Source organism: Pelobates fuscus, chromosome 6 (genome assembly GCF_036172605.1).
Source record: "Pelobates fuscus isolate aPelFus1 chromosome 6, aPelFus1.pri, whole genome shotgun sequence".
Taxonomy (NCBI): Eukaryota; Metazoa; Chordata; class Amphibia; order Anura; family Pelobatidae; genus Pelobates; species Pelobates fuscus.
The window spans coordinates 53857011-53884844 of NC_086322.1; the positions used below are offsets into that span (position 1 = coordinate 53857011).

Genomic DNA, 27834 nt, shown 5'->3' on the forward strand with positions numbered 1-27834 from the left:
TGGGAGTGGCTTGAGCTGACAGCTGAAGACCGAAGAGGAGGAGGAGGAGAGGATTCAAACAGTAAGTAAACTTATTTATTGAGTGTGGGTGGGTGACCGAGGGTGAGTGGGTGAGGATGGATGGATATGGATGATGGGAGTGGATGGATATGGATGATGGGAGTGGGTGGCTGGATATGGATGATGGGAGTGTATGGATTTGGGGATGGATATGGATGATGGGAGTGGATGGTTTTGGGGGTGGATGATGGAAGTGGATGGATATGGATGATGGATGGATGGATATGGATGATGGGAGTAGATGGATGATGGGAATGGATGGATGATGGGGATGGATATGGATGATGGGAATGGATGATGGATGATGGGGATGGATATGGATGATGGGGATGGATATGGATGATGGGAATGTATGGGTGATGGGGATGGATATGGATGATGGGGATGGATATGGATGATGGGGATGGATGGATGATGGGAATGGATGGATGATGGGGATGGATGGATGATGGGGATGGATATGGATGATGGGAATGGATGATGGATGATGGGGATGGATATGGATGATGGGTATGGATATAGATGATGGGAATGGATGATGGATGATGGGGATGGATATGGATGTTGGGAATGGATGGATGATGGGAATGGATGGTGGGGATGGATATGGATGATGGAGATAGAAGGATGATGGGAATGGATGATGGGGATGGATATGGATGATGGGGATGGATGGATGATGGGAATGGATGGATGATGGGGATGGATGGATGATGGGGATGGATATGGATGATGGGAATGGATGATGGATGATGGGGATGGATATGGATGATGGGTATGGATATAGATTATGGGAATGGATGATGGATGATGGGGATGGATATGGATGTTGGGAATGGATGGATGATGGGAATGGATGGTGGGGATGGATATGGATGATGGAGATAGATGGATGATGGGAATGGATGATGGGGATGGATATGGATGATGGGGATGGATGGATATGGATGATGGGGATGGATGGATATGGATGATGGGGATGGATGGATGATGGGGATGGATATGGATGATGGGGATGGATGATGGGAATGGATGGATGATGGGGATGGATGGATATGGATGATGGGGATGGATGATGGGAATGGATGGATGATGGGGATGGATATGGATGATGGGGATGGATGATGGGAATGGATGATGGGGATGGATATGGATGATGGGGATGGATGGATATGGATGATGGGGATGGATGGATATGGATGATGGGGATGGATGGATATGGATGATGGGGATGGATGGATGATGGGAATGGATGGATGATGGGGATGGATATGGATGATGGGGATGGATGATGGGAATGGATGATGGGGATGGATATGGATGGATGATGGGAATGGATGGATATGGATGATGGGGATGGATGGATGATGGGAATGGATGGATATGGATGATGGGGATGGATGGATGATGCATGCGCAGCGAGACATTAGGGCTTCCCCACAGGAAAGCATTGCATCAGTCCTTTCCTATGGTGGATTTTAAGATGCTGGTCGTCCACCTGCAAGTCCTACAACATTTCCATGTTTTACATTGCAGGGATGAAGATGACACAACCACTGCATCCAGATCACTTTGTTGAGATACATTGGGAGGATTTTAGTGGTCTTTTAAACTTATGCCTTTTTCACTAGAACAGTGAGCTTTGAGTGTGTTGTGTTTTCTCGTACAATAGACATACAATTATAATATGAATCCCTTTATGTATGAATGTTTTTACTTTAATTTATTTTGTAAAATTAAATTTAGTCTGTAAACCCTCGCTTATCTTGGATATTTGGATATTTGGATATTTGGATAAATGGATATTTCCAAGCTTGTAGAGGGACACATTTCTCTACCAGAACCTCATTTAACCCATTTAATGTCTGCAAATGTACTGAAAAATACAAAATTATCCCTTTTACCATTACATTAGCCATACAAAGATTGCTACAAATTTGGTAAAATACCTTTTATTGTAGGAATATATGATTATCTGTACTTACTGTAAGTGGGCATTACATTTAATTGCAGACATTCTTTTTGCATTCTTTGTGATCTATAATGCTGCCAACACCATTAGGGTCCTTACAAATACTTACAAGCATTTTATTATCTATTTTTGTCACACCACCGGTATGTAAGAATTTTTTTTGCTTTTATACTATGTTTCAGACCCTGTGTGAAATATCACAAGATAGGAGTATTGCATGCTATCTATAGCTATTCATTCCATATTTCTATAAGTGATAAAACAAATAAAATGAAAAATAATAATCGTGTAAATCTGCATACTTGTAATTTCTCTGCTTGTCTGAACAGCAATCCATACACATAACTGCTGAGAAGCCGGATTAAGAGCCCATTGGGCCTGGTGCTGACAGTTATAATGGACCTAATTACAGAATCATATCGACAGAAAACACTAAAACAGTTATACCTCCCATGTATCATGTATCTGGAGGAGGTGGTTCTGGAGAGAAACTTACAGGATATAGCTATAAGAATAAATATATCCTATGCCTAAGCTAATCCCTCAGCCAAATCCACATCCCCCAGCATTGGTGTCCTGTGACGTGGGATGCTCATGGGCTGGGTAAAAGCAGGTGGGCCTGTGATGCAAATTACTTCCCTGGCACTGGCCAGTGCCAGTCTAATGATGCCCTTACTCTAACTTTCTGGGGTCTGTTCCCTGGTGTGCCCCAGCACTCACTTGCCCACTCCTCTCCTTACAATCTTACTAGCCGACAGAAGCTATGTAGTATGGGACAGAGAAAAAGGTGGATGCAGTGTGTGTAGCCGAAAGGGGACGTGCCACACTGTTAGAGAGACTGAAACAGCAAGAGCATTTACACTGTGCGTAAAGTCAGCTGTACCTTAACCAATTAATAGTCAGCCAGTCCACACAGGTTTGTTCCTCTACATCCCTCCTAAGTTCCCATTTCTATCTTTAACTCCCTCTGCACAAAGCAACAGCATGTGAAAAGCAGTAAAACATAAAATAAATAATAATAAAAACAATATATATATATATATATATATATATTTTTTTTTTTTAAATCAATGGGTCTATTCCACAATCATGAGCCTGGAGCTTCAGCTCAATTAGTCCCTATGTTAATCTGACCCTGAACTGCTGATATAGCACATCATGTATTTATGTTATAGCAATGCACCTCTTGTTTCCAATAAATGTTCTGCTTATATTTTTTAAACAATAATTGCTTGGTAGGGAAGTGGTTATTTATCTTACAGAGGCGGCAGTCTCTTTCTGGTCCATTGCATTAGGGAAGGCAATAATGCTACAGTGAACTTTATATTGTAGGCTGCTGACGTGATGACTAAGTTGCCTCTTCAAAAGAATAGGACAATGTCTCACCCTTTGTTCCTGACCATGGTTGCATACATTAAAAAAATAATAATAATAAATCACATTTCCTGATGAGGAAACTATTTAGTTTTTTATACCATCAAAAAATGAATAAAATAATACTAAAATGACTGCCCCAAATTAAATAACCCAAAAACGAAATAACCCCCAAACGAAATTACTTTTCCTGTCCCATAAATCCTGACTCATTAATACTTAATAGTTCTTCCCTGTTTTTCTTAGAAAGAGGGGGAGATGAAATTCTAACAAGGAATATTCGAGCATAATAATATTTTTCAAATGTTGCAAAAGCATATTTTAATAAAAAATATTAATCTAACTAATGCATTAAAAATAATAAATGGGGGGGCGTGGCCCAGAAGCGGAGCGGAATGGCTGCCTAATCTCTGAGCTCCTCCGTGCTCGCCCTGCAAATCACTAGAAAGCTGCCCCAAACGCAAATATGGGGAAACACACTAAGACTGGGGGTACCCCCAAACCATCGGGCACCCGCCCACCTGCAATCCAGGCGTCGGTCAGGCAATATATGACCACACAGCCGGACCCATCATCCCAGGCCTCCGCTGAGGCCTTCCTGTACTCGGAGGCCTCATCCATGAGCCCGAACTCCCAGGTTGGCGAAGTGAGCGGAGAGGCCACAGATCACCCACCGGCAGACTGGATGGCCCTGCTGAGAGCATTGCCCACCAAAGCCGACTTGACTCAAGCCACATCAGCCCTCCATGCCTCGATCCGGGCCGACCTCCAACTGATGAGAGCAGACATGCAAGGTATGGCAGACCGCATGGCACGGCTGGAAGAGGAACAAGACAACCTCACCGTGGCCCACACAACCACAGAGTCCACGCTTCACGGCCACACTGCCCACTTGCAAGCCATGGCTCGCCATGTCGGAGATCTCGACAACAGGGGCCGCAGAAACAACCTGCGGATCCGAGGCTTACCTGGCGGCGAAGAACCCTCAACCCGGCTCACTGACACACTTACCATCTTATTTAACGACCTCCTGGGCCGTCCTGCAGACACACCGATCGATTTTGTCCGAGCACACAGGGCACTAAGACCCAGAGGCCCTGAAGGAGCGCCGCCGAGGGACGTCATATGCTGCTTAACTGTTTTCTCCCTCAAAGAAGACATACTACAGGCGGCTCGCAATACGGGACCCATCACTCATGAGGATCACCCTATCCAAATATTTCCTGATCTTTGCCCGGCTACATTGGGCTACCGCAGGGCTCTGAAACCCCTCACTCGTGCCCTGACAGCACAGAAGGTGAGATATCGATGGACTTTTCGACCGGCCTAATTGCTCACACTCCTAGCGGTCCCATGCCGGTACGCAATCAACAGGACCTACGGGATCTCACTGTTGAGCTCCAGCTACCACCCTTAAACATGACATGGCCTGACCCGCTAGACTTCTACACTGGCCCACCCAGGCCGGCACGAGACGACCCGCTGCCACAAAGAAGAACCAGATCCAGAATGGAGACGGCGCGACCCCCGTTGAGTTCCGCGGCTCCTGAGAGACTCTGAGACCCACCGACCGGGGTATCTGCCTATGTACTATACTCTGCTGGGGAGCTTGCCATAAGGTACCTCACTAACCACACCGAACTGCCAGACCCCCTCTTTTGTTTCACTTTTGGGCGGGGGGCTTGAACGGGGGATTTGACGACCCAGCGGCCTACGCTATGCTCCGACCACCACTTCGACAGGGAACATACTCTTAACCAGCCGAGCTGCCGTAAGGGGACTGACTCTGCCACACCACCAAACACGGGCCACAGAGACGTAGAGACTCGATGCCACCGATACATCTTGAGAACACTGGTAACGGAGACATTGAGCCTTTGTCGGAGGGCCCAACCTCTACCTTTATAGAAGTGGATGGGAATATAGGATGAGGAAAGGTAGGCAGGAGAGGGACACAGCCACCACACACACACTTGCCGCTAGAGCTCAGGGCCACATCACGACACACCACCTAACTAGACACGCCATGAAGCTCACACACACACACGACTCATAAGGCTTGACGCCTGGTTCGCACGACACACACAAATTTTAAAATACCCCACTCACAAGACAAGGATAACCTAGGGGCTAGAGCACTCTTTGGGCGGGGCGGGTAGGGGGACGCAAGAGGGGCCTTCCACGTGGGAGTTTTTGTCACCGCTATAGGTGACCCCGCGGGGAAACACCCCGTCTTTTTCTTTCTTTTTTGTTTCTCCCCTCTCTGAACCGGGACCCCGGAGAGGGGCCGTGTACATCCGAGAGACATTTTGTAACCAGTAGGCCACGTTCCCACCTGGCCGGGGTGTCAGGAAGAAAGGCAAGGGGACTCGACCGAACCGCTAGTACGGACGGGACGACTCCACCACTGCCTACACCCGAGCCATTACTTTATACGTTGTTGTTTATTGTTTGACTTGTGTTTAACTTTATTTTGTCTCTGCACCTACTCCTAGGCACTGAAAGTCCGGCTGCGGTGTCCGCGAGGGGACTCGGGAAGGGGCCTCATCAGGGACCACCCGTCCAGGTAATACTCTCTCCCTACACCCCTGAAACGCACCTCCCCTGACCCACCCAACACTTGGATAGTAACACAGCCCGTAGGCCCACCACTTATTTGTCCCTATTACCCCTGACAGAGAGGTCAACCGGAGTTACGCCATGCAGACCCCGAAACCACTAGCTAGGGCGGACATCAACATTATCTCTATTAATGCCAAGGGCCTCAACCAACCTGAAAAACGATCACAGGCGCTCCGCCACTTCCACAGCCAAAGAGCCCACATAGTATTTATACAGGAGACCCATTTTAAGGAAGGTCTGACACCTAGAATGACTGACAAAAGGTTTGCCCAATACTACCTCAGCAACAACCCCATAGGGAAATCCAAAGGTACGGCCATCCTCCTTCATAAATCCCTACATTTTACACCCACAGCAACCCTGAAAGATGACTGGGGAAGGTTTATATGCGTTAAGGGAACGATAGCCGACCGTACATACACGCTAGCCAACCTGTATGCTCCTAACACTGCCCAACACCGTTTCATGACTAGATCGCTGAAAGCCATCATGGCCTTCACGGAAGGTTGTCTGATCATGGGGGGAGACCTTAATGTGGCCCTACAACCAAGCCTAGACACATCTGCGGGCACCTCGACGATACCCAGACATGTGTTGACTACTATCAACAAAACCCTTAGAGACCAACGCCTGACAGACTGCTGGAGGGCGATACACCCTGACGACAGAGACTTCACCTTCTACTCCAACCCAAACAAGACATACTCCAGACTGGACTACTTTTTCATGCAACACTACTACCTGACAGATGTTAAGACAGTGACGATTGGAACCGCGACATGGTCAGACCATGCACCACTCACCATGACGCTGACATCTCCCCTCTACAAACCGACGTGCAGCAACTGGCGACTGAACAAAGCCTTACTTAATGACCTAACAGTAACCACAGAATCCTGAACCAATATTACTCAATACTTCGAAGACTACGTTACCCCAGACGTGACACCCCTCTGTGTGTGGGAGGCCCACAAATGCGTTATACGAGGCTACTTCATAGCTAAAAGCGCAGCCATGAAAAAGGAAAAGGCTGCTAGAATGGCGACCATAATCGCGGATATACAGGTGGTGGAGGCCAGGCACAAACTAACACGGCTCCAGAGAGATGGTGCCAAGATACTGACATTACGCAGGGAATTGGCATCCATCATGAACGCAAACCACCAAAGGGCACACCTGCGCACCAAAGCTTTCTTTCATACACACGCCAACAAATGCGGGGCCTTGTTGGCCCGTATGATCGCCAAAAGGAGAGCAGAATCCTACATACCTAAAATTCGCGACAAAGACGGACGACTGAAACAACTCCCGGGGGACATGGCAGAGACTATACGGGAATACTACACGGGGCTTTATGCCATACACCCCGACAGGGAGCCACCGCGCCCGGGAGACGTCCTACCAGAGACCAGACAATACCTACACACACGCGTACATAAACGACTTCCCCGGGAAGTCACGAGTGCCCTAGACGAACCGATCACACCGGACGAGCTGGCCTGGGCCGTAAAAGAGTCGAAATTGGGCAAATGCCCGGGCCCTGACGGTCTACCCACTAGATACTATAAAAAGTTTGCTGACGTACTATCCCCACACCTCCTGACTGCCCTTAACGCCCTGTGAGACGGAACCAGCCTACCCACACAGACTCTAGCGGCCAACATCTCCCTAATCCCAAAGAAAGGTAAAAACCCGGAACTCTGTGCAAGCTACAGACCTATCTCCCTGCTAAATTGTGACCTTAAATTCTTCACAAAAATCCTAGCCCGCAGAATACAAACCTACCTCCCTGATCTCATACATAGGGACCAAGCAGGGTTCACGCCCCAGAGGGAAGCGAGAGACAACACCATCAGGACACTCAATCTCATTCACAGGGCACAATGCGGTCGGGGAGGCCTCCTCTTGCTCGCCACAGATGCGGAGAAGGCCTTCGACCGCATTGATTGGGGCTACATGCTAGCAGTACTAGAAGCAATAGGTCTGGGCCCGCATATGATGAGCTGGATACGAGCCCTGTACTCTAAGCCCACAGCAAGGGTATGCGTGAACGGGTTGTTCACGAACCCGTTCCCCATTCGGAATGGCACGAGGCAGGGATGCCCTCTGTCCCCACTGCTATTTGTACTGGCACTGGAGCCCTTTCTTAACTCTGTCCGGGACAACCCGGCCATACGAGGGATGCAAATAGGGCGGACGAGATACGTAGTGGCTGCCTTTGCAGATGATCTGCTGTTTTATGTCACTCAGCCTGAAACGTCAATGCCAGCAATCATGGCAGAGTTCCAGCTCTACGGCCAACTATCGAACTTCAAAATTAACCTCTCCAAATCTTCAGTCCTGAATGTCTCGATCCCACCCAGTAGAGTAGAAGCCCTGAAACACACACTCCCATTCCAATGGTTTGACACCACTATAAGATACTTAGGCACCTCCATACCAAGAGACCTGGCACAAATATACACCGCTAACTTTCAACCCCTCCTGACCACAATACGCAGAGACCTGGAGGAATGGACTAAAGTCCGTCTTTCCTGGTTTGGTCGCATTGGAGTATTGAAAATGAACATTCTACCCAGGCTGCTCTACCTGTTCCAGACACTACCAATCCACATACCCGAGGCATATTTCTCAACGCTGCGCTCCATGGCACTCAGATTTACATGGCACAACCTGCAGGCACGGGTCAAACATGACACACTCACGCTACCAAAACGGAAGGGTGGCCTGGCCCTCCCAGACTTCCAGGTCTATTACAAAGCAACCCACCTCCAGAGGGTAATGGAATGGTCCAAATCGGAGGTCCACAAGTTGTGGAAGGAAATAGAGTCAGACCAGATAACCAGACCGATAGGGCTCTTACCGTGGCTAGACCACCACCAGGGCAGACAGCTGGCTAACCCACACCCACTAATTAGAGCGACCTTAATGGTTTGGCATAAAGTGGGGACACCCTCCTCCCTCACCACACCCATTTCCCCACTCCTCCCCCTGACACATAATGACGCTTTCCCACCCGGACTAGACGCAGGCCCGTTTCAACAAATGCTAGGAAACTCGCTACCTAGACTCTGCCACGCTACCACCAACGGCACGATACGGACTCTTGAGTCCCTGTTGCCCGTGGAGAGACCCACGTTCATGATGCAGTTCAGATACAAACAACTAATAGCCTACCTACTAATAATCACCAGGGACGTTCACGCACACAGGCCACTCACAGACTTTGAAAGGCTCTGCCACGACCCAAGCCCACTGGCCAGGGGGCTGTCCACACTCTATGGCCTCCTCATGGACGCAAAGAGACTTCCCCCACCGAGCTTCATGAGTAAATGGGAAATTGACCTGGGAATCACACTCTCGCCAACCCAATGGGAAAAGATCTGTACCCTTTCCCTTCACTGTGCAACATCCAGTGGCATACAAGAAACGGCCTATAAGGTACTATCCCGCTGGTACCACACGCCACTGGTCACCCATTCCTACGACCCAACCGTCACCAACAACTGTTGGAGATGTGAGAAAGCTCTAGGCACTCTCTTCCATATCTGGTGGACATGCCCCTTGATACAACCCTACTGGGCAGCGATCCACTCGATCATCACGAAATTTTCTGATACTCCACCCCAACTGGACCCAGCAGCCTTCCTCCTACACCACACCTCCACCCGTAGCTCAACTTATAAAAAATCCCTAACGATCAGGATATTAAACACAGCTAAGAGCCTAATTCCCTTATACTGGAAACAAAAAACCCCACCACCTGTGTCTGCCTGGTTTAAACGCATGGAAGAGCTCAGGGCGCTAGAGGAACTTATCTCACACGCAGAGGGGAGAGAACAGTCGTATATGACAACCTGGACACACTGGATACTGACTACGACGAAACCCGACTTCCAGACACTTCTCACAGACTGAGTAGACATCAGTGGGAACACAGCCCGAGACGATAGGTAGAGGTGACAGGGAATGACCGCAAAGACAGCGCACGTCCTACATGGAGCCACCACATACAGAGACTAACGCGACAGACTTAGCCCTGACGGGGACAAGGGGCCACACAGACCCATTGGGCAGGGATGACGCTTCCCCAAACGCTGAAGATTCCCCCCCCCTTGTTTTCTCATCTCATCTCCCCTCCCCTCTCCTCCCCGCCGCCCCCCCCCACCCCCCCTGGCCCGGGCGAACTTGCGGGCCACGCAGCCGGACCAGGATACAGCGGACCACAGGTATACCATTAAAGGCTTAACTTTACATGCTTCGAGCTGGAAACCTGCGCGTTTCCTTGCATTGATGTACCGATACTTAAGATTCGCTAATACTGTACCTGATAATTTGTATGTGCCATTTACTGGAAACCTGCGTGTTTCACCGAACCACCTTTGAGACATTTACTTTTATTATTGTTCGAATATATACTGTTGAAAACCTGAATAAAATTTAATTCACGAAAAAAAAAAAAATAATAATAATAATAAATGACTCCTGGTGTGTCCCTTTAAGGTTCTGCCTGATTATTGTTTTTTTTATGACTTTTTAATTATTTTCAGTAGTACAGAAAATGTAGCAGAATTTTAAGAGCTTTCAAACCAATTGTCTTTAAGTATCTAATCTTTCAGAAAGCTGGAGTGTTTGAGTATTATTATTGAAGTGCTGACACCTACTGGTCAGATGGAAATGTGCAGCCAGTTTTGTCCACAAAAAAACGAGATAGGAAGCTTTGAGTGGTTAGTTTGAGTGGCTTTGTTTACCAATCTTTATAAACTGGCCCGATAATGACAAAATTGGTAGTTTTAATATACTTTGTGTGGCATTATGGGTCATTTTTTTCAGTTTTGCAAGAATTTAGAGTTAGTGGTTACTTATCACTGGTCATTTTTTTTTATTGAGAGAAATTGCACTTGTGGATTTAAAGGAAAATCAGTCTCATAATTAGGTCATATCTGCTATTGCAGCTTTCCATCTTGCAAGCGTCAAACAATAGTATTAATAAATTGGCCAATAAGTAGGAGTTAAGTAGGCCCCCTTTATTAATGCATTATTGAAAAAAAAAATCATAAAAACAAGCAAAATACAGTTAATCTAGCTGTTACAATTATTCTCTTTACCTGATATATATTGGAGCCAGGCACTGTGAGTTATAATATTGGCTGGCTGATAATATTGCAAAATAGCTGCTGAATTTTTCTAGTTTACATAGCCTATTAGCTATCCAGTTTCCTTTCATTGCCATCTACTTTATCATATGTTGGTTGTACTGGGCATGGCGGGCTAATAGTGAGAGAATAGATTTTGGGTAAGGGGTGCCCTCGAAGGCACATTAGTCTGATTCTCTTTAGAGATCAGGGTTACCTATTAAATCTCTCCTGACCTTCCTTTCACCGTCTTCACACTTTTACCGGACTGTTTACTAATTATACAGCTTTTTGATTATGATCACATAAGGCCTTCACTATGAAGGCATGCAGCCAATTGAGGTCCAGGCGGACGACGAGTGATGTCATATTCCGACTCCCGTCATCACTCTGCGTCTGTGTATCTGTACGTGCGGCAATGTGTACATCTGTGTATGCATGTATATTTCTATGTGTCTGCATGTGTCAGTGTCTATCTGTATGTCTGCTTGCATGTCAATGTGTGTATCTGTGTGTCTGTATATCTGCATGTGTATCAGTGTTTGTATATGTATCTGTGTATCTGCATGTGTGTCAGTGTGTGTTTCTGTGTATCTGTATGTGTATCAGTATATCTGCATGTGTGTCAGTGTTTGTATATGTGTCTGTATCTGCATTTGTGTCAGTGTGTGTTTCTGTGTATGTATGTGTCTGTGTGTCTGCATGTTTGCCAGGGTTGTGCATCTGTACATATGTCAATGTGTGTATAGGTGAGTCTGTATATCTACATGTGTGTCAGTGTATGAATCCTTGTGTCTGTATCTGCATGTGTGTCAGTGTGAGTTTGTGTATCAGTGTGTTTCTGTATATGTGTGCATACATCTCAGCATTCAAATTTCAACACCGCATACAAACATACCTCTGTATTAAAAAAAAAAAAACATTACATATAAACACACCCCACGTTCAAAAACCAATGCTACAAGCAAATGCATCTACAACTATAATGATCTTAACTGGAGGTGGGAGTCCAAAGTGATGAGTTAAGGCACACCCTTGCAGTTTAACATGAGCCGAGGAGACTCTAGGAAGAAATCTCCAAGGTTATGAAACAATGCACTATGGCTTTGCAGGAAAAGTACTCCTGGATACGCAGAACAGACAAGGGAATTCCAATAGAGTAGTCATGTACGGATCCAATGGTCGGAGCAGGCGGAAATCAGGCAAAGCAGGAGTCAGATGAACTAAACAGTTTCCAAGACAGGTAACAAAATGATCTGACCAGGAGGAAGTGGCAAGGCAGGGCTTATAAAGGTAGCTAATCAGCTATTTAATCAGGAACCACGTGCAGGTGTGATAGAAGTCCAGGCTTAGTGATGCAGATACCATAGTATGAGCAAATGAAGAAGAGAAGTGGTGATCAGGTAAGATCACTAACTGGGATGAAGAAGACCCAGGTCCAATCCCAGCCAGGCCCTGAGAAGTGATGTCCACACCTGACAGTCTGCTTGGCACAGTGCGAACCGTGACAAGCAAATGCATCTCAGCATTCAAAGGCCAACACTACTTACAAACACACCCCTGCATTCACACACATACTCTATACAGAAACATGATACCATTCAAACACACAAACAATGCTCAGTGCTAAATACAAACCCACAAGGATGGGCAAATGGTAGATCCCTAGCTGGCAAAGCATTGTGGGGAATTGTACTACAGATGGGAATCTATCATTTGGGCCTCCTTGCGTGGTTGTACTGAGCAGTGTGTGTTCTTTGGGGAAATTCTTGCACCAGGGCCCTCTCTCCGTTAGTTCCAACACTGGTTGGAACACTATAGCGTTAGGAATACATGTTTGTGACATCGCCTTTTGATAGGGTCTGTAAGATGAGGATCCAACATTTTATTGTACACTGATTAAATATACATTTATTACAGAACGCTGACATTTTGCTCTATGAGACTATTACTTGCCAAATACATTTGCATTTAATTGCTTATTAATGTTCACCAGCTGTAGTTTAGTACATTTGTTTTATTCAATATTTCTTGTACACTGCCTTTATGTAGAGTGCATCACATCGATTAGTAATTATATAATTATTAATGAGCAAATTGATAATAAAATCACAGGATACTCTTAAGACATCGGGACAGCATATCAAAAAGCATGAAACCTTAACATCAGATGGAGTCAGACTGGGCTGATATAATAAAATAGCCATTAGAGAGCACATTAATTACACCACCATTAAAGAATATATACAACACAAGAACATTATAAAACCATCGAAGGACAGATAAATCTCAGAATCAGGTGGTTATCATCCTTGAGTAGAGGAAGTGGAGAAAGGACAGGTAGAGGACAGCTGTTTGATGGACTGGTGGAGAGGAGGGGTAAGTAGGCAATAGCAAGAGTAAATGGAACCAGGGCAAGTGCGGAATGTAAAATGCGTAATGTTTAAGAATGCTGGAGATGAGAAGTTAGTAATAATATATAGTCGTATATTGGGAGATGCATGAAGAGAGGCATGTTGGTGAGAATCTGATGACTCTGTAGAGTTATTAAATGGGAACTGTCGATTGTCAGGAATATCCGCCATTGAATAAAACATTGAAAATCACTTAAAACATGTGTTAACCTTTTTATTTCATGTGAAGCTTTGGGATCTTTTCAATTTATATTTAAAGATTTAACAAATAACATGATAATCCATTTCAGTCCAGGCACAGCCAAGACACATATTGCTAACGAGGAAGATAAATTGAAACATTGGATTTATCTCTGTATGCCTGACAGTTGTAGCCTCGACTACCAGTCCGTGTCTACTGTAAATCAAAATCACAAGGCTCAGATGTAGTGGGTAGAAAAGGCCACAGCCATTTTTATTTATTAGAATAGTAATTGCCTCCAATTAACATTAAATATATATTGAACCTTATGACAACATTAGGCAATCACAATGTTTTTTAATACAGGGTCAACATAACCCTAAATAACTTCCAGACTGTAATTAGCATAACTAACGATTAACCATTTAACCTTTCCAGCACTGGCTTGCTCTCAGGGATCCCCATGTTGGAACTGAACTAACCGCTGGGACAGAACCATCTGCCCAGCCCCCCAATTAGGCTAAGAGCCCCTCTTCCGGCTCAAAACCTCTCACCAAGCCTCCATTAGGCTATCACCACATCCTCATTGTGAGGCCATAGACCATTTGAGGAGCAAGCAACCACCAAGGCTACAACAAATATCTCCTCTGGCACTGCCGTCCTTGTGAGCCACCAACCCTGAAAGAGAAACAAAAACTTGCCCCCCCCACCTGATTTTTCAGCTTGTTCTATTTTTCGTGTGAGATTGAAAATACAGTGCAATACCATGTATGGAGAGAAACAGGGATAGGAAGCTGTATCTTATCCCTGCTTCTCTCTGACTGAATCCGCAGGGGAGCAACACATACAGCCAGCAGAGACAGCCTACAGATCAGGTAAGTGAGGCATGGGGGGGGGGGAGCCTATAGATCAGGTAAGTGAGGCATATGGGAGGCAGAGACAACCTATAGATCAGGGAAGTGAGGCATGGGGGGGGGCAGAGATAGCCTACAGATCAGGGACGTGAGGCATATGGGGAGCAGAGAGAGCCAACAGATCAGTGAAGTGAGGCATATGGGGAGCAGAGAGGGCCTACAGATCAGTGAAGTGAGGCATGGGGGGCAGAGAGAGCCTGCAGATCAGGGACGTGAGGCATATGGGGAGCAGAGAGAGCCAACAGATCAGTGAAGTGAGGCATATGGGGAGCAGAGAGGGCCTACAGATCAGTGAAGTGAGGCATGGGGGGCAGAGAGAGCCTACAGATCAGTGAAGTAAGGCATGGGGGGCAGAGAGAGCCTGCAGATCAGTGAAGTGAGGCAAATTGGAGGCAGAGAAAGCCTACAGATCAGGGAAGTTAGGCATATGGGGGGCAGAGATAGCCTACAGATCAGGGAAGTGAGGCATGGGGGCAGAGAGAGCCTACAGATCAGTGAAGTGAGGCATGCGGGGCAGAGAGAGCCTACAGATCAGTGAAGTGAGGCATGGGGGGAGAGAGAGCCTACAGATCAGGGAAATTAGGCATATGGGGGGCAGAGATGGCCTACAGATCAGTGAAGTGAGGCAAATGGGAGGCAGAGATAGCCTACAGATCAGGGAAGTGAGGCATAGGGGGGGAAGAGATAGCCTGTAGATCAGGGAAGTTAGGCATATGGGGGGCAGAGATAGCCTATAGATCAGGGAAGTGAGGCATATAGGGGGCAGAGATAGCCTATAGATCAGGGAAGTGAGGCATATGGGGGGTAGAGATAGCCTATAGATCAGGGAAGTGAGGCATGGGGGGGGGGAGGGGGCAGAGATAGCCTACAGATCAGTGAAGTGAGGCATGGGGGGCAGAGATAGCCTACAGATCAGTGAAGTGAGGCATGGGGGACAGAGATAGCCTACAGATCAGGGAAGTAAGGCACGGGGGCAGAGATAGTTTACAGATCAGGTAAGTGAGGGATGGGGGGAGACAGCCTATAGATCAGGTAAGTAAGGGATGGGGGAGACAGCCTACGGGAAGAGTCAGAAAGGAGCAGGAAGGTAAAGTAAGAGAAGGAGCAGAAAGGAGAAGAAGGTAAAGTAAGAGAAGGAGCAGAAAGGAGAAGGAATAGAAATGAGCAGAAAGAGGCAGCAAGGAGCACAACAGGTAAAGTAGGAGAAGGAGCACAAAGGAACACAAATGAGTAGGAAGGGGCAGCAAGGAGCAGGACGGATCTGCAAGGAGCATGAAGGGTCAACAAGGAGAAGAAAGGGTCTGCAAGGAGAAGGAATGGTCTGTAAAGAGCAGAAAGGGACAGAAGGAGCACAAAGGTAAAGGAGCAGAAATAATCAGAAGGAGCACAAAGGTAAAGTAGGAGAAGGAGCAGAAAGGGTCTGCAAGGAGCAGAAAGGGATCAGAAAGAGAAAGGAGCAGAAAGGGGTGCACAATAAGCAGAAAGTAGCAGAAAAGTAAAGGAGCAGAAGGAGCCAAGGAGGATATAAGACAGTGTCAGAAGAAAAAGAAGACTGTGACAAATGAAGGAGAAGAAAAGGAGATTGGAGCAGGAAGGACAAGTGAAGTGAACCCTCCACTTTATTCTGGACACCACATCATAAGGCTTTGGCACCTGGGCGTGGCAGGGAAACTTTGGACCTTCTCATCTCCCCAGGTAAAAAAAAAATATCAATGTTAATGTGTTCACTTTTATCTACTGAGTGTCAGAAAGCACAGAGGGCCGCTGGGGAGGGGTGTCGCTGAGTGGCTAGAGCGGTCAGCTGGTACTCTAAGCCAATCAGTAGCTCCCCATTCATAAAAAAGTTAAACATTTTTATGAACCGGGAACTAGTGATTGGCTTAAAGCGTCAATTGATCACTCTAGCCAATCTGCAGCACCCATGCCTGACGTCAATCTGCACTTCCTGACACTCCGTTTCAAAAGCCGAATACCACTGAGCGACCTGGAAATCTGGAACTGGGGGAAGCCTTTGGGGTTAAACCATTTGAGAGTGGTTTAACCCCTTAAAGGAAAGAGAGCACCCAGGGGCTTCCTGGCATCATAGCATTTTCATTTAGATGAAGTTGTTATGGTGACCAGAATGTTCCTTTAATTTGCTTAAAGGAACACTATAGTGTGAGGAATACAAACGTATATTCCTGACACCATAGTTGTGAAAACGCTATTCACCCTGGCTTTATGTGATAATGACAATGCTCCTCCCCTTCATGACACTGTCAAAAAGGGACCAAGCATGGATGTCGTTACAATTATGCCCTGGAAAAATTCCTGCGCACGCCCATGACCATATGGCCTGTCAACTGAGGGCCTACTGGAGCATTGTTTCATTGCTCTCTGCTGGGTCCGAAGACCCTGAACATAGCGCAAGCGTCTCTAAAGATGCACTCGCACTATGCTTCAGGACGGCAGGACAGGACCCGAAATTCGTGAATGTCCCAACAAATCAGGATAGATGCGAGGACTGTAACTATGTGTGTGTTATACTGCATATCAAGAGTAATAATAGTAACAATTTACACTTGTTTCAATGTCGGTTGTAGCAGATGTTTTAGCCCTGCATCTAAATGTAAAATAACAGAATATTACAGTATAAATGAATAGCTCACTTTTGGGACTATCAATAATCATTCCTCAAAGCAGCTCTTTTTTACATTAGAAGCAATATTACGCATTAGTTGAAATCTGAAAGATATACCATTCTGTGTCGCAAATACTACCAGTACAAATAATGTCCAATATATATGGAAAAAGGTAGGTGTTTATCACTGAATACACGGATAATCTCTCATCTCAGAGTCAGAGAAAGTCCTACACTAGTCCAAAGTGCATATATAATTTGGCCCATGATCTCTTCACTAATACATAGTTAATCATCAACTGAGATTTTTGTGACCACCTATAAATGGCTGCGGGGGAAGGGAGGGTGGCCTAGACACCTTCACAGAAATTTACTGCTGCTTATGAAACACAAAGCGTGCAGTCAGGGTCATGTTTGCATTAGCCTGCATGTCCATAGCTTGATTCAAGAGAACATCATTTGGAAGAGGTGAGGACACAGAATGGGAGCCACAGTGGTTCTCACAGCCTGTGCATTGCTGTTTCATTTTGGACAAACATATGGAGCAGTGGTAAGTCTTACAGAGCTAATTCAACACTATTGTGGGAGGAACGTTATTGTCTGTTCTTTTAATGTCTGCCCATCTGTTTGACCTGCTTTGTAAGTACTGTTGTATATAGAATCTCTGTGTCACATTCTTTATGGGTAGGGTAGGTGTCCACGTCTGATGTAGACACTTACAGGCCATAAGTGGGGTTGGTTTGAACCATGAGCTTTGGAAATGTGACACTATTTTACTTCTGCTGTGTCACCAGACATTTTTATGCTTAATTATTATTCCCAATAGCTATTTTTTATAGTTTTATGTTTTTTTTAAATGCACATAGCTGTTTTTTTTTTTTATTATTGAATTTCAAATGCCTTTCCATAATGGTACATCGAGGCATTCTGTCTCCGAAAGCGACGCAGAAGCGCATCATTAGACCACAAAATTTGGTACAGAATCTCTTGTTCTTGATAAACGTTACAATGTAATGTTCTATGTACCGTTGTTTGCCCTTGTGAATGTTTCATGCTGTAATGTTAATAAATTATGATTTAAAATATGTATAGAAAAAAAAAGCAAAAAAGAAGAAGAAATGAATTTACCACAAGAATTACTATAAATCCTTTAGTAAAACAGAGCAAATATAAATGATCACAGCTGCTGGTGAATAGACCAAACCCCACAATCCCTCATTCATATTTAGATAGGAAATGGTTTCAGGGTAACTACTGTAAAGATCATCAGGCAGATGTTTCAAGATTTCAGGTTTTTAACTCACGTATATCTGGTTGTGTGCCAAGTCGCTGATTGCCTGATATGGTTTGCATGTTTTACTTCACACTGCTTTGTAATGAAAATATATTCCTCCTTATAGATTTCTCAACTTGCTGATCAAGGTGGATTTTATTAAATACATCTTTTTATGCTGTAATCGTAATCAACAACTGAAATCAAAATGTAAAATTTCACTTTTTTCTCTTTTAGCAAAATAATTTCTGGTTTTATGTTTTTGGTCTAAAATGTGTGCTTCCAATATACAGTCTCCATCATTTACTGGTTATTGTTTAAATCTGAAGTGAGATAATCTGTAAATAAAACACAAGGTGTGAACTGGCGTATTTAATGGTCACCTTTGGAATCAAACTATGTTGTGTTATAGTTGGGGGAATATTAATACAACCAATGTGAATTTTAGAACAGAGGTCAACCCATGAACCCAAGATTCCATGGAATGTCCACAGATGATCACCAAAGACCTGTTGGCTTTAGGAGACCAGGTAAGAATAAAGATATCTCCTTCAAAACTTATATTTATTTTTATAATTATAAGAAAAAAACATAATGGTGAAAAAGGTAAATTCAATCAATATCTGTAATCACATACCTTCCAACAGGGCCAGATTTGGTGGGACAGGACTGAATTCAGGATCCTGTCCCACTTCTAGGCACACCAGAAAAGTTTCCCCAATATGAGGAAACTCATGTTTGCCATGTAAGCTTGCCTCTTATTACTACTCCCTTGTGGCCCACGCCTCTGTCTGGCATCCTTACCTCCCATTGTATAGTATATAATAATTATATTTTTGCTTCAAAAATATGCTGCCCTCGCTATTGTGGTTTGCTCTGTATTGGAAAAAGTAAAAGTAAATAAAATATGCTACTCTGACTGTAAATGAGTAGGTGTTTATGTATACAGGCACTAGATGAAACTTTTAGCTATACAGCAGTCTTATGTCTGAATTCACAGGATCAGAATAATGTATTCAGTGCTGTTAAAAACTGAAATCAAGAAAACTGTTGTGCAGGGGTGTATCTGGGTTCCAGAAACACAGGGGGGGAGAACTACCTGTCACATGTTCATCCTCACCTTGTGTTGTCTCTGGGGATAACTACCTTCTGGGCATTGGTGGAGATGCTGGTCGGCAGCCCTGTACTGTGGTGTCTGACTCCTGCGGCATATTGAAGGATGCCGGCCGCTGCAAACCAATTTGTAGCCCCATGTCCACACGCAGTGTTAACGACGTCAACGTGCGTATGACGTCACACAAAGGACGCGCGCGCGCTCTGGGGTCAGAGGCCGGGTACGGCCAATCGAATTAAAAGGAAACTTATTTAAACTCCTTTCTTGCCTTTCCTCATTGCTTTGTTGTGGTTTCCCTTAGTGGTTGTCCAAGTGTGTGTTCCTCAGCGTTTATTTTTGGTTATTGACTTTGGCTTTGTTTGACTTCCCTGTATTCTGGTACCCTTGACTTTTGGCTTTCCATCATCGTTTTGTCCTATTCTGTGTCCCTGACCTTGGCAAGTATTCTGACTATTCTCTGGTACGTTAAGGCTGGCCATGCTAAGGCCCGGTAAGACGTTACCTTTAATCCTAGGTGTAATACAGTTGCTGGATCAACTAGTATCCTGACTCTACCTACGGAGAAGGCAGGACTGCTTTCACATCCAAAGGATCCACACTGGGACCCATTCCATCACAGTCCACCCATCTGGAGTTGCTATGTCCTTTCATGCGTATTACCCCTCTTTCGTACTCAGCAGGGAAAAATTAAAGCGTATTTAACATACACGTCAAGAATAAACATCCCGCCTAAAAACGGAAATCAATATTGAAGAGCTATATGAAGGTATTAAAACATCCAAAATAGGCAGGGTCCCAGGTGTCCCGATTGGCACCGTGCCATTCAGACAGCCAGGCATGGCCGTTCCACAGGTGCCAAGAAGGAGATTTGAACTCTTGCTGCCTTAGTCCTGCTGTCTAGTCTCTGAGCCACAATTCAGTTCATGTTTCTGCCTGATGTCCTATCCTGCCTTGTCTGCAGCACTAGGGGGCTGGATTTTACCTGGGGCTGCTCCTATCAATCTCAGCCCACCTGAAGCTGATGCCCAATCAGCCAGGTATAAGACACTGCCTCTCCCTGAGGGCAGTGTAAGTTCATTGACTCTGGTTACTGTGTTTGTGATCCAGTGTTCTTCAGTAGGCTCTTGACCTTGGCTTATTCTTATCGTGTGTCCTGACCTCTGGCACCCTTGACTTTGGCTTACCTTCGTTTATCCTGACTTTTGGCTTATCCTCGATGATTCTCCTGCTTGTGTCCTTGCCTGTACTGCAACTTGGAGCAATATCCTGCACAGCCCCCGTGCACAGACTCGCAGGCCAGGTGGTTCCTTATCTGGTCACCTTAGTCTGTGTTTATTTACACATTCAATCTCAGACACCCTGATACTGACACACTCACAGACACCCTGATACTAACACACTCACACACATTGTCTAATACAAATTATATGTAATTTACGTCATATTACGGCTCCCGGCATCACTCCGGTGCGCTCGAGGGAGCTGAGCAGGAAGATCTGTAACTAGGAGCAATCCCACCAGATGTTTAATGTCGTACTCTGTGTGTTATTACACCTCCGACAAAGTGGAGTGGATGAAGAGTCTATAACACGCATCCTTTTAAACCGTTTTGTAGCATAGGGAGAGAAGTTTATCAGCCATTTCCTGTGTCTTACTAGACAAGGAACAATCATGTATTAGGTTGCACATTTTTTTGCCTTTGAGTTCCGGAGAATGTCTTCCCCAGGGCCTCTTGCCTGTTTCCAAAAACGGATGGTGGCATCTGCCTAGACTGTGTCTGCAGGGTAGCATAAAGTTATGAGACACCATACACTAGTGGGTCAAGATCCATGCATAAAGCTTCAAATGGAGTAAGATCTCTATACAGCTGGTGTTGTGTGATGCCCTTTAAGAATGCCTGTAGCTGGTGGTATCTGAACCTGTTGGAGGGTCAGGGGTGAAATGTTTTCCAGCAACTTTGCGTCTAATGCTGGAGGGTTATGGGTCAAAGTAGTGGGGACGGAAGGATAAAAGGTTCAGTTTCTGGGCCAAATCATGCTTCTTTAGAATACAGTAATGTATCCTACCTGTGAAACAATTATTAAAGGGACACTATAGTCACCAGAACAACTACAGCTTAATGTAGTTGTTCTGGTGAGTAAAATAGCTCCCTTCAGGCCTGTTCATGTAAACACTGCCTTTTCAGTGAAAAGGCAGTGTTTACATTGCCCGTAGGCACACCTACAAGTGACTACTCCTTAGATGGCCACTGGAGGGGCTTCCTGCCTCATGGCTGCACAGTAAGCAGCCCGCCGTTCAGTGTCCCCACATTCTGCATGGAGACGCAGAATTTTCCTCATAGAGATGCATTGATTCCTCTACAAGGAGGTCCTGATTGGCCAAAACGAAATTTAGCCCCGACCCTGTGCTGATTTTAGCCAACTGGCAAAAAAACAGCCATTTTCATGATGTCACAAAGGGGGTGGGCAAGCCACCTAAATGGTGGGTTTAGCACTATAGGGTCTGGAATACATGTTTGTATTCTTGACCCTATAGTGATCCTTTAATTTGCTTTGATGGGCTAACAGGTTGATTTTTGTTCCAACAACATAATCTTGTTTATTAGTCAAGAACTTGGGTTAATAACATACATAAATAAACAAACTTACTTCTGTTGCACTGCCTTGTTACATGCAAGTGTGAACTTGGGCATTGAATGGACATTGAACATTATATGTGCTCATGCGCGCTCTGCATTTTTGCCAGCATTGGCGTATACTTGAATGCCAGGCTTTGCATGTCAACTAAAATAAACCTTTAAAAAATGTTTTCCGTTGTTCACAATCAATAACTAGTGATCATTCTTAACGTTTAACAAAAAAAAAAAAAAGAGCAGAAATGAAAAAAAAAATAAACTAGGGAGCCGATACTGAGAAAACCTCCTAAAGTGGGGGATGAATAGCACAAAGAGAGAAAAATAGGAGGATTACTGAGTATCAAAAAACGTGAACGAAACAAATAATGCTGGTATGGTTTAATTAATCAGATATTCGTGGAAAGATAGCTAATTCAGTTCTAGTTGACTGCACAATAATTTAAATCAAACTTAACTTTTCATTAATTGCTAGTATAAAACGTTGGATATTCACAGTAAAGAAGTACCCACCAATAGGAGAAAACACACAAGCAATAAAATGATAAAAAAACAAAAACAAATGCTGTAACACGCTAACACTGAGCTGGTTCTACAATTCTTGTGGTTTTGTTCCACATACTCCTATTTAGATATTGCATTTGTCTGTCGGAGGTTGGTTGGCGGCGAGGGACAGTCTTTGTTAAGTAGTGCCCTCGAATGCACATTAGGGTACATCCAATAGCCGTTACTGTAGGCTTTTTACCATGATAGCAGTGAGGTGTGTGGACAGTCTTTGTTAAGTAGTGCCCTCGAATGCACATTAGGGTACATCCAATAGCCGTTACTGTAGGCTTTTTACCATGATAGCAGTGAGGTGTGTGATCTCTTTCTTCAGAATAGCTACTTTACCACTTGCTACTTATATCAGTTTACATTATTTCTGACTGTTATATTTTTGCATTTTAAACTGTCCAGTGTTACTTTTCACTGCGGCTCAGTGTTAGTGTGTTACAGCGTCTATTAGTCAAATCTAGCATTTACCTAAAATTTTAAAAGTTTTTTTTTTTTTAGATACATTTACCTCTTTAGTTTGAATTTTTTGGGAGGAGTGCAGGTCTAATCACTTAACACTATTTTGTGAACTTACCCTTCCTACTCTACAGTTCTCTCATTTAGATTTATATAGGAAGACTCTTTCTGCACTTAGTAGATCCTTTTCCTCCCCCTCTCTCTTTTTACATTTTTTTTCATTTATTATTGCTTGTTTGTTTTCTCCTATTGGTGGGCACTTCTTTAGTGTCAATGTCCCACGTTTTATTCTTAACGTTTGTTCTATCTAAATAAAAAAAAAATAAGGGGCAGGGCTTGACTGCCATGCTGAACAGTCGCACAGAGAGTGAGCTCCTGATGGGATAATACAACTACACAAAAATAATGACTTTCCACTCGAGAAAACAAGCACCGACCTTGCTAGAGACACTCTACCTTCACGAGAGACATGTTTTAAGGCATTTCACTACTCGATTGGAGGTCATACCCTGAAGCTTCTCTGAGGCCTACCCGTAGGTGCAGCTGGGAAGAAACGGACGGTCTCTCTGCTGACTATCCTGCTGGGGCACATAGAGGTGGAAGGGGTTCCTGTCGCCCCCCTGCCGTTGAGGGTTATCACGGCATCTGCACACTGGCTTAAGTTTCCCACTAAGAGGGTATCTGAAACCCCACTAGCGACCTGAAACACCGAAGCCTACATTGCAACATCAGGCAAAATGGCGGACGCACTACATGCCTCCCCAACACGAGGTCTGATGCAAACAACCATGAAGCGGCTGGATGAGATCTTTGCTAATTTCTGGCTACGACTTGCTTCCAAACAGAGCCAGCATAGGGAGAGGAGACAGAGTGATAGCTCACCTCAACACTCACCTCCTGAAGTTCACCACTCCACGACTGGCCGGGCTAGGCAGAAGATTACCAAACAGCCCAGTATGCAACAACGAAGGGCGGCTCGCACGACCTTCTGCCATCAAGAAGACCAATACTCACTACCGTAATTCCGGTCTGAGGGCCACGAGGAGGCCAATTCCGCACCCCAAGAGGGAGCATGACAGACACCAAGCCACAAATGCCAGCTACTGGGATACTGAATGCAGAGGTGTGAGCGACCCAGCCAGCGGGTACAACACGTGGGCTCCTACCGACGCCCGGGGCCGGCGAAGGGGACACTCGGGGAACGGAAAACACCATCATGGTCCTTTCGGTGCCAGCCTGGTGACAGGGTATCGGCTAAATGAACTGCCACGCATGGGGCCCTCTGCATCCATATCCTCTCAGGGGACTGTCATACCCAGCAAAGGGACTTTACCACAGAGGTGCAAAACCAGCGTTGATCGGCACTACAGAATTCACACTATATGTAAATCTTTAATCAATGCCACGCTGATGCAGCATGACTATTATTCAGTTGTCCAGTTAATTTTCTGTTGACTAGTCTGAGTTATTTGCCTAATCTAACATATAGATCCCAGCCTTATGTTTAGCACGTTAGGTTGTAGCATCTCACCACATGTTGAATGCCTGCAACACTACACAAGCACTTTTCTTGACTATCGGGACTTTACCTGTCGGCATTGGCTGAACTGATAGCACTTCGCAACCAGTCAGCCACAAGGACTGGGGCTATATATGCCTTCCAACTCATTTTTAACCAGTGGCATTTTTCATATGTATTTTCTTATGTTTATTCTCTGAGACCCATATGAATGTATTACCTGCTAGTCTCATAGCCCATAGGCTTCCCCATGTTACCAAGTAGGGAAACATGGAACTACTTCCAACTCAGAAGCCAACTACCAGCACCCAGTAGGCTAACAACAGCATTGTTTAGCATTTAAACTGCGGTGTGTATTTTCAGCGTAGACTACCTCTCTTCGAAGTTAACTAAGCAGATAATTCCTCATTATGTTTCATGTTTATAAGTTTAAGGGTGCCCTGGGAATATTAAATCGACATCCCACCTCCTTGGTTAGATAAGAAGGATAAGCTTGAATTTAGAATCAAAAGGTCCAAACGTTCTGAAGGGCCTTTCTAACCTCTCTCAGCATACTTAGCTTGTGTTTAGCAACCTACCATCACCTATCATACATCTCACAAGCATGAATATCTTGATGTTATAATGTAATAATAATAAAAAAAAAGTGCAGTGAATCAGACATGTAATGTACTCTACCAGTTAATATTGTCTGATACCAATTACAATGTCTCTGTTAATCGGTAAAATTTGCAAAGCACTACAAAAATAAAGAATTAAAAAAAAAATACAAATACAAAATGTAAAACAGAACAGAAACAAGTGTTATTTTGATTATGGCTGTAATGTATCAAGGAATTAACCTGTTATTTTGGTAAATAGAAATAGTATTAGAAATATTATTGACATTATGAATAGAAGTCACACTCACTTAAGAAGATTACGTCGTAGTTGTTGATAAAGGGTCAATCCTAATCATGAAACGCAGAGTCAGAAACCTGTGAATACTTATATTTTATCATTACAATGTATGTATTGCAAACATCACTGTGAGTATATTGTGTGTTCCTTTGTCTCTGTATAATTAAATCTGTTTCTGTGTTAAAGATGAGTTCCTGAATGTTTTCATTTTGGGTACCTGTCACTTCTCTGGAATTTATACCATTAAATAAAACACTGGAAATCGCCTACAACTTATGTTAACCTTGCTTTTAAAGTTAAAAGAAAGGATTACTCCAACCATCATAACCATTGTAGCCTGCTGTAGTGGTTATGATGGTTGGAGTACCCTGTAGCTGCTCTTCCAATAATGGTCCCTCGGAAAACCCGGTCCCGCAGGGCCTGAAAGTTTTCACAAGGGTGGCTTAACCGCATCTGGCTTCTGCAAAATTGTTGCTCATTGATTAGAGGTAAATTTACACCACTGGCAGCAAAGTGGTTAAACCCAGTTTGTACATATACATTATTAACAGAATGTTCACATTCCGTACACATACAGACTCCAGGCTCCTCACTTATACATATCTGTTCATTATAAGGAGAATTAAACATGATATAAAATGATATTGCAAATTCTACAGTTCCCTTTAAGAGCGAAAGCCAATCTTGTTGTTGAATGTTATTTATGAACCGTGTGCACAAGTATCGTAGCATATAGTATTCTATTATTCATGTTGAGACGGTCATATCAGCAGTCTATATTTAATGTACCAGACCAGGAGAGCAAGCCATAATTAGTTCTGCCCAGTAATGCAGTAAAGCAAATTTTTTACGGATTTACCTGACTGTCTCAAAAACGTTAACGGTTTTATTACAGCAACCAGCAAATCCGTACCCTTAATTGTTTGTGAAATAATGTGAACAAAGCCATCTAGACCATTCTGCTTCTCAAGTAGTTCTCTCACAAATTGCCTCAAAAGTTCAAAATATTAAAATAACTTTTCTGACCTCTAAAAATGCTGAATGGCGTGTCAGGTAAAAGTGCGGAGTAATGGATCACAGACTATAAAGCTGTGTAGCTTTTTCTAGAGCACAGTCATTCAGTTAGTTGCTATTTTTACATAAGTGTTCCTGAGCTGTATAACACATTTCAGATTCACTAATGCCAAAATACACAGCAAAATGCTGCTTTCATGCTTATCTTCCTTACCAGCAGTCCTTCTTACCCTTTTGGCAATCGTTACGTTGGCTTCTGGTGGACTCTAAGATTCCACCTAATTCAGAAAAGAACATTAGGCATCGGAGCAGGATTAACCATAAGATGAACCTAGGTGGCCTACTAGGGCACATAGGCCTCAGAATCCATGAATTTGCTTGGCCCTATTCACTATCTCTATATGAAGAAAGAAAAAGGAGTCCCAAACTATCTGCCTGATGCTCCGTGGCAGGTTAATCCTTCTCTGTGCAGTATATTGGTCTCATGCGTTTCGCGAGGCATGCAATGCATTATGCGACTGCTTGCTGTGTATATTACTTTACCTATGCACTTTATTTTGGGATAATAAATACAATTTTGGCAGAATACTCTACTTTCTGAGGATTTTGTGAATTGCAGTTCCTTGCATATTTTTCTGAGTTCATGAATTTGATGAGTCCTTTCTTGGATTGCTGCACCAAACTTCAGTTCCTAAGACACCAAGAATATGCATTAGACATGTGCAATTTGGTTTGGTCCAAATTTCGGACATTCAAACATTCTGATGCTTCTGAATTTCCGAAGTGCTGAATTTCGTAATGCCGAACCGAATTGCCGAGATGGTGAATTTCGGAAGTGCCAAAGTGCTTTGGACTTCTGAAAAATGGCTAAACGTGTAGGGGTAGGAGTGGAGTTGGTGTAGGGTTAGGGGTAGGCTTAGGAGTAGGGTCCCACATAAGGCCCCACTAACACCCAAAGTGAAAAAATAATAGGGTTGCATTTCGTGTGTCAGAGTGAGAGAAGATGAGTGTGACAGAATTAGGGTGGTTAATTTGACAGGGCGAGTGTGGCAGAGCGAGGGCAGGTGAGTTTGGAGGGG

At 44.4% G+C, this 27834-nt stretch overlaps 1 protein-coding gene across 1 annotated transcript in view; it reads left to right on the forward strand.

The window, feature by feature from the left end:
• Positions 1-17651: 17651 nt before the first annotated feature.
• HGFAC (HGF activator) overlaps positions 17652-27834 on the forward strand; it is a 113408-nt gene continuing 103225 nt past the window's right edge. The window contains exons 1-2 of the mRNA XM_063457726.1: positions 17652-17842; positions 19014-19095. Of these exons, the coding sequence (XP_063313796.1) occupies positions 17774-17842; positions 19014-19095 (151 nt within the window). The 5' untranslated portion in view covers positions 17652-17773. The remainder of the gene's footprint in view (positions 17843-19013; positions 19096-27834) is intronic.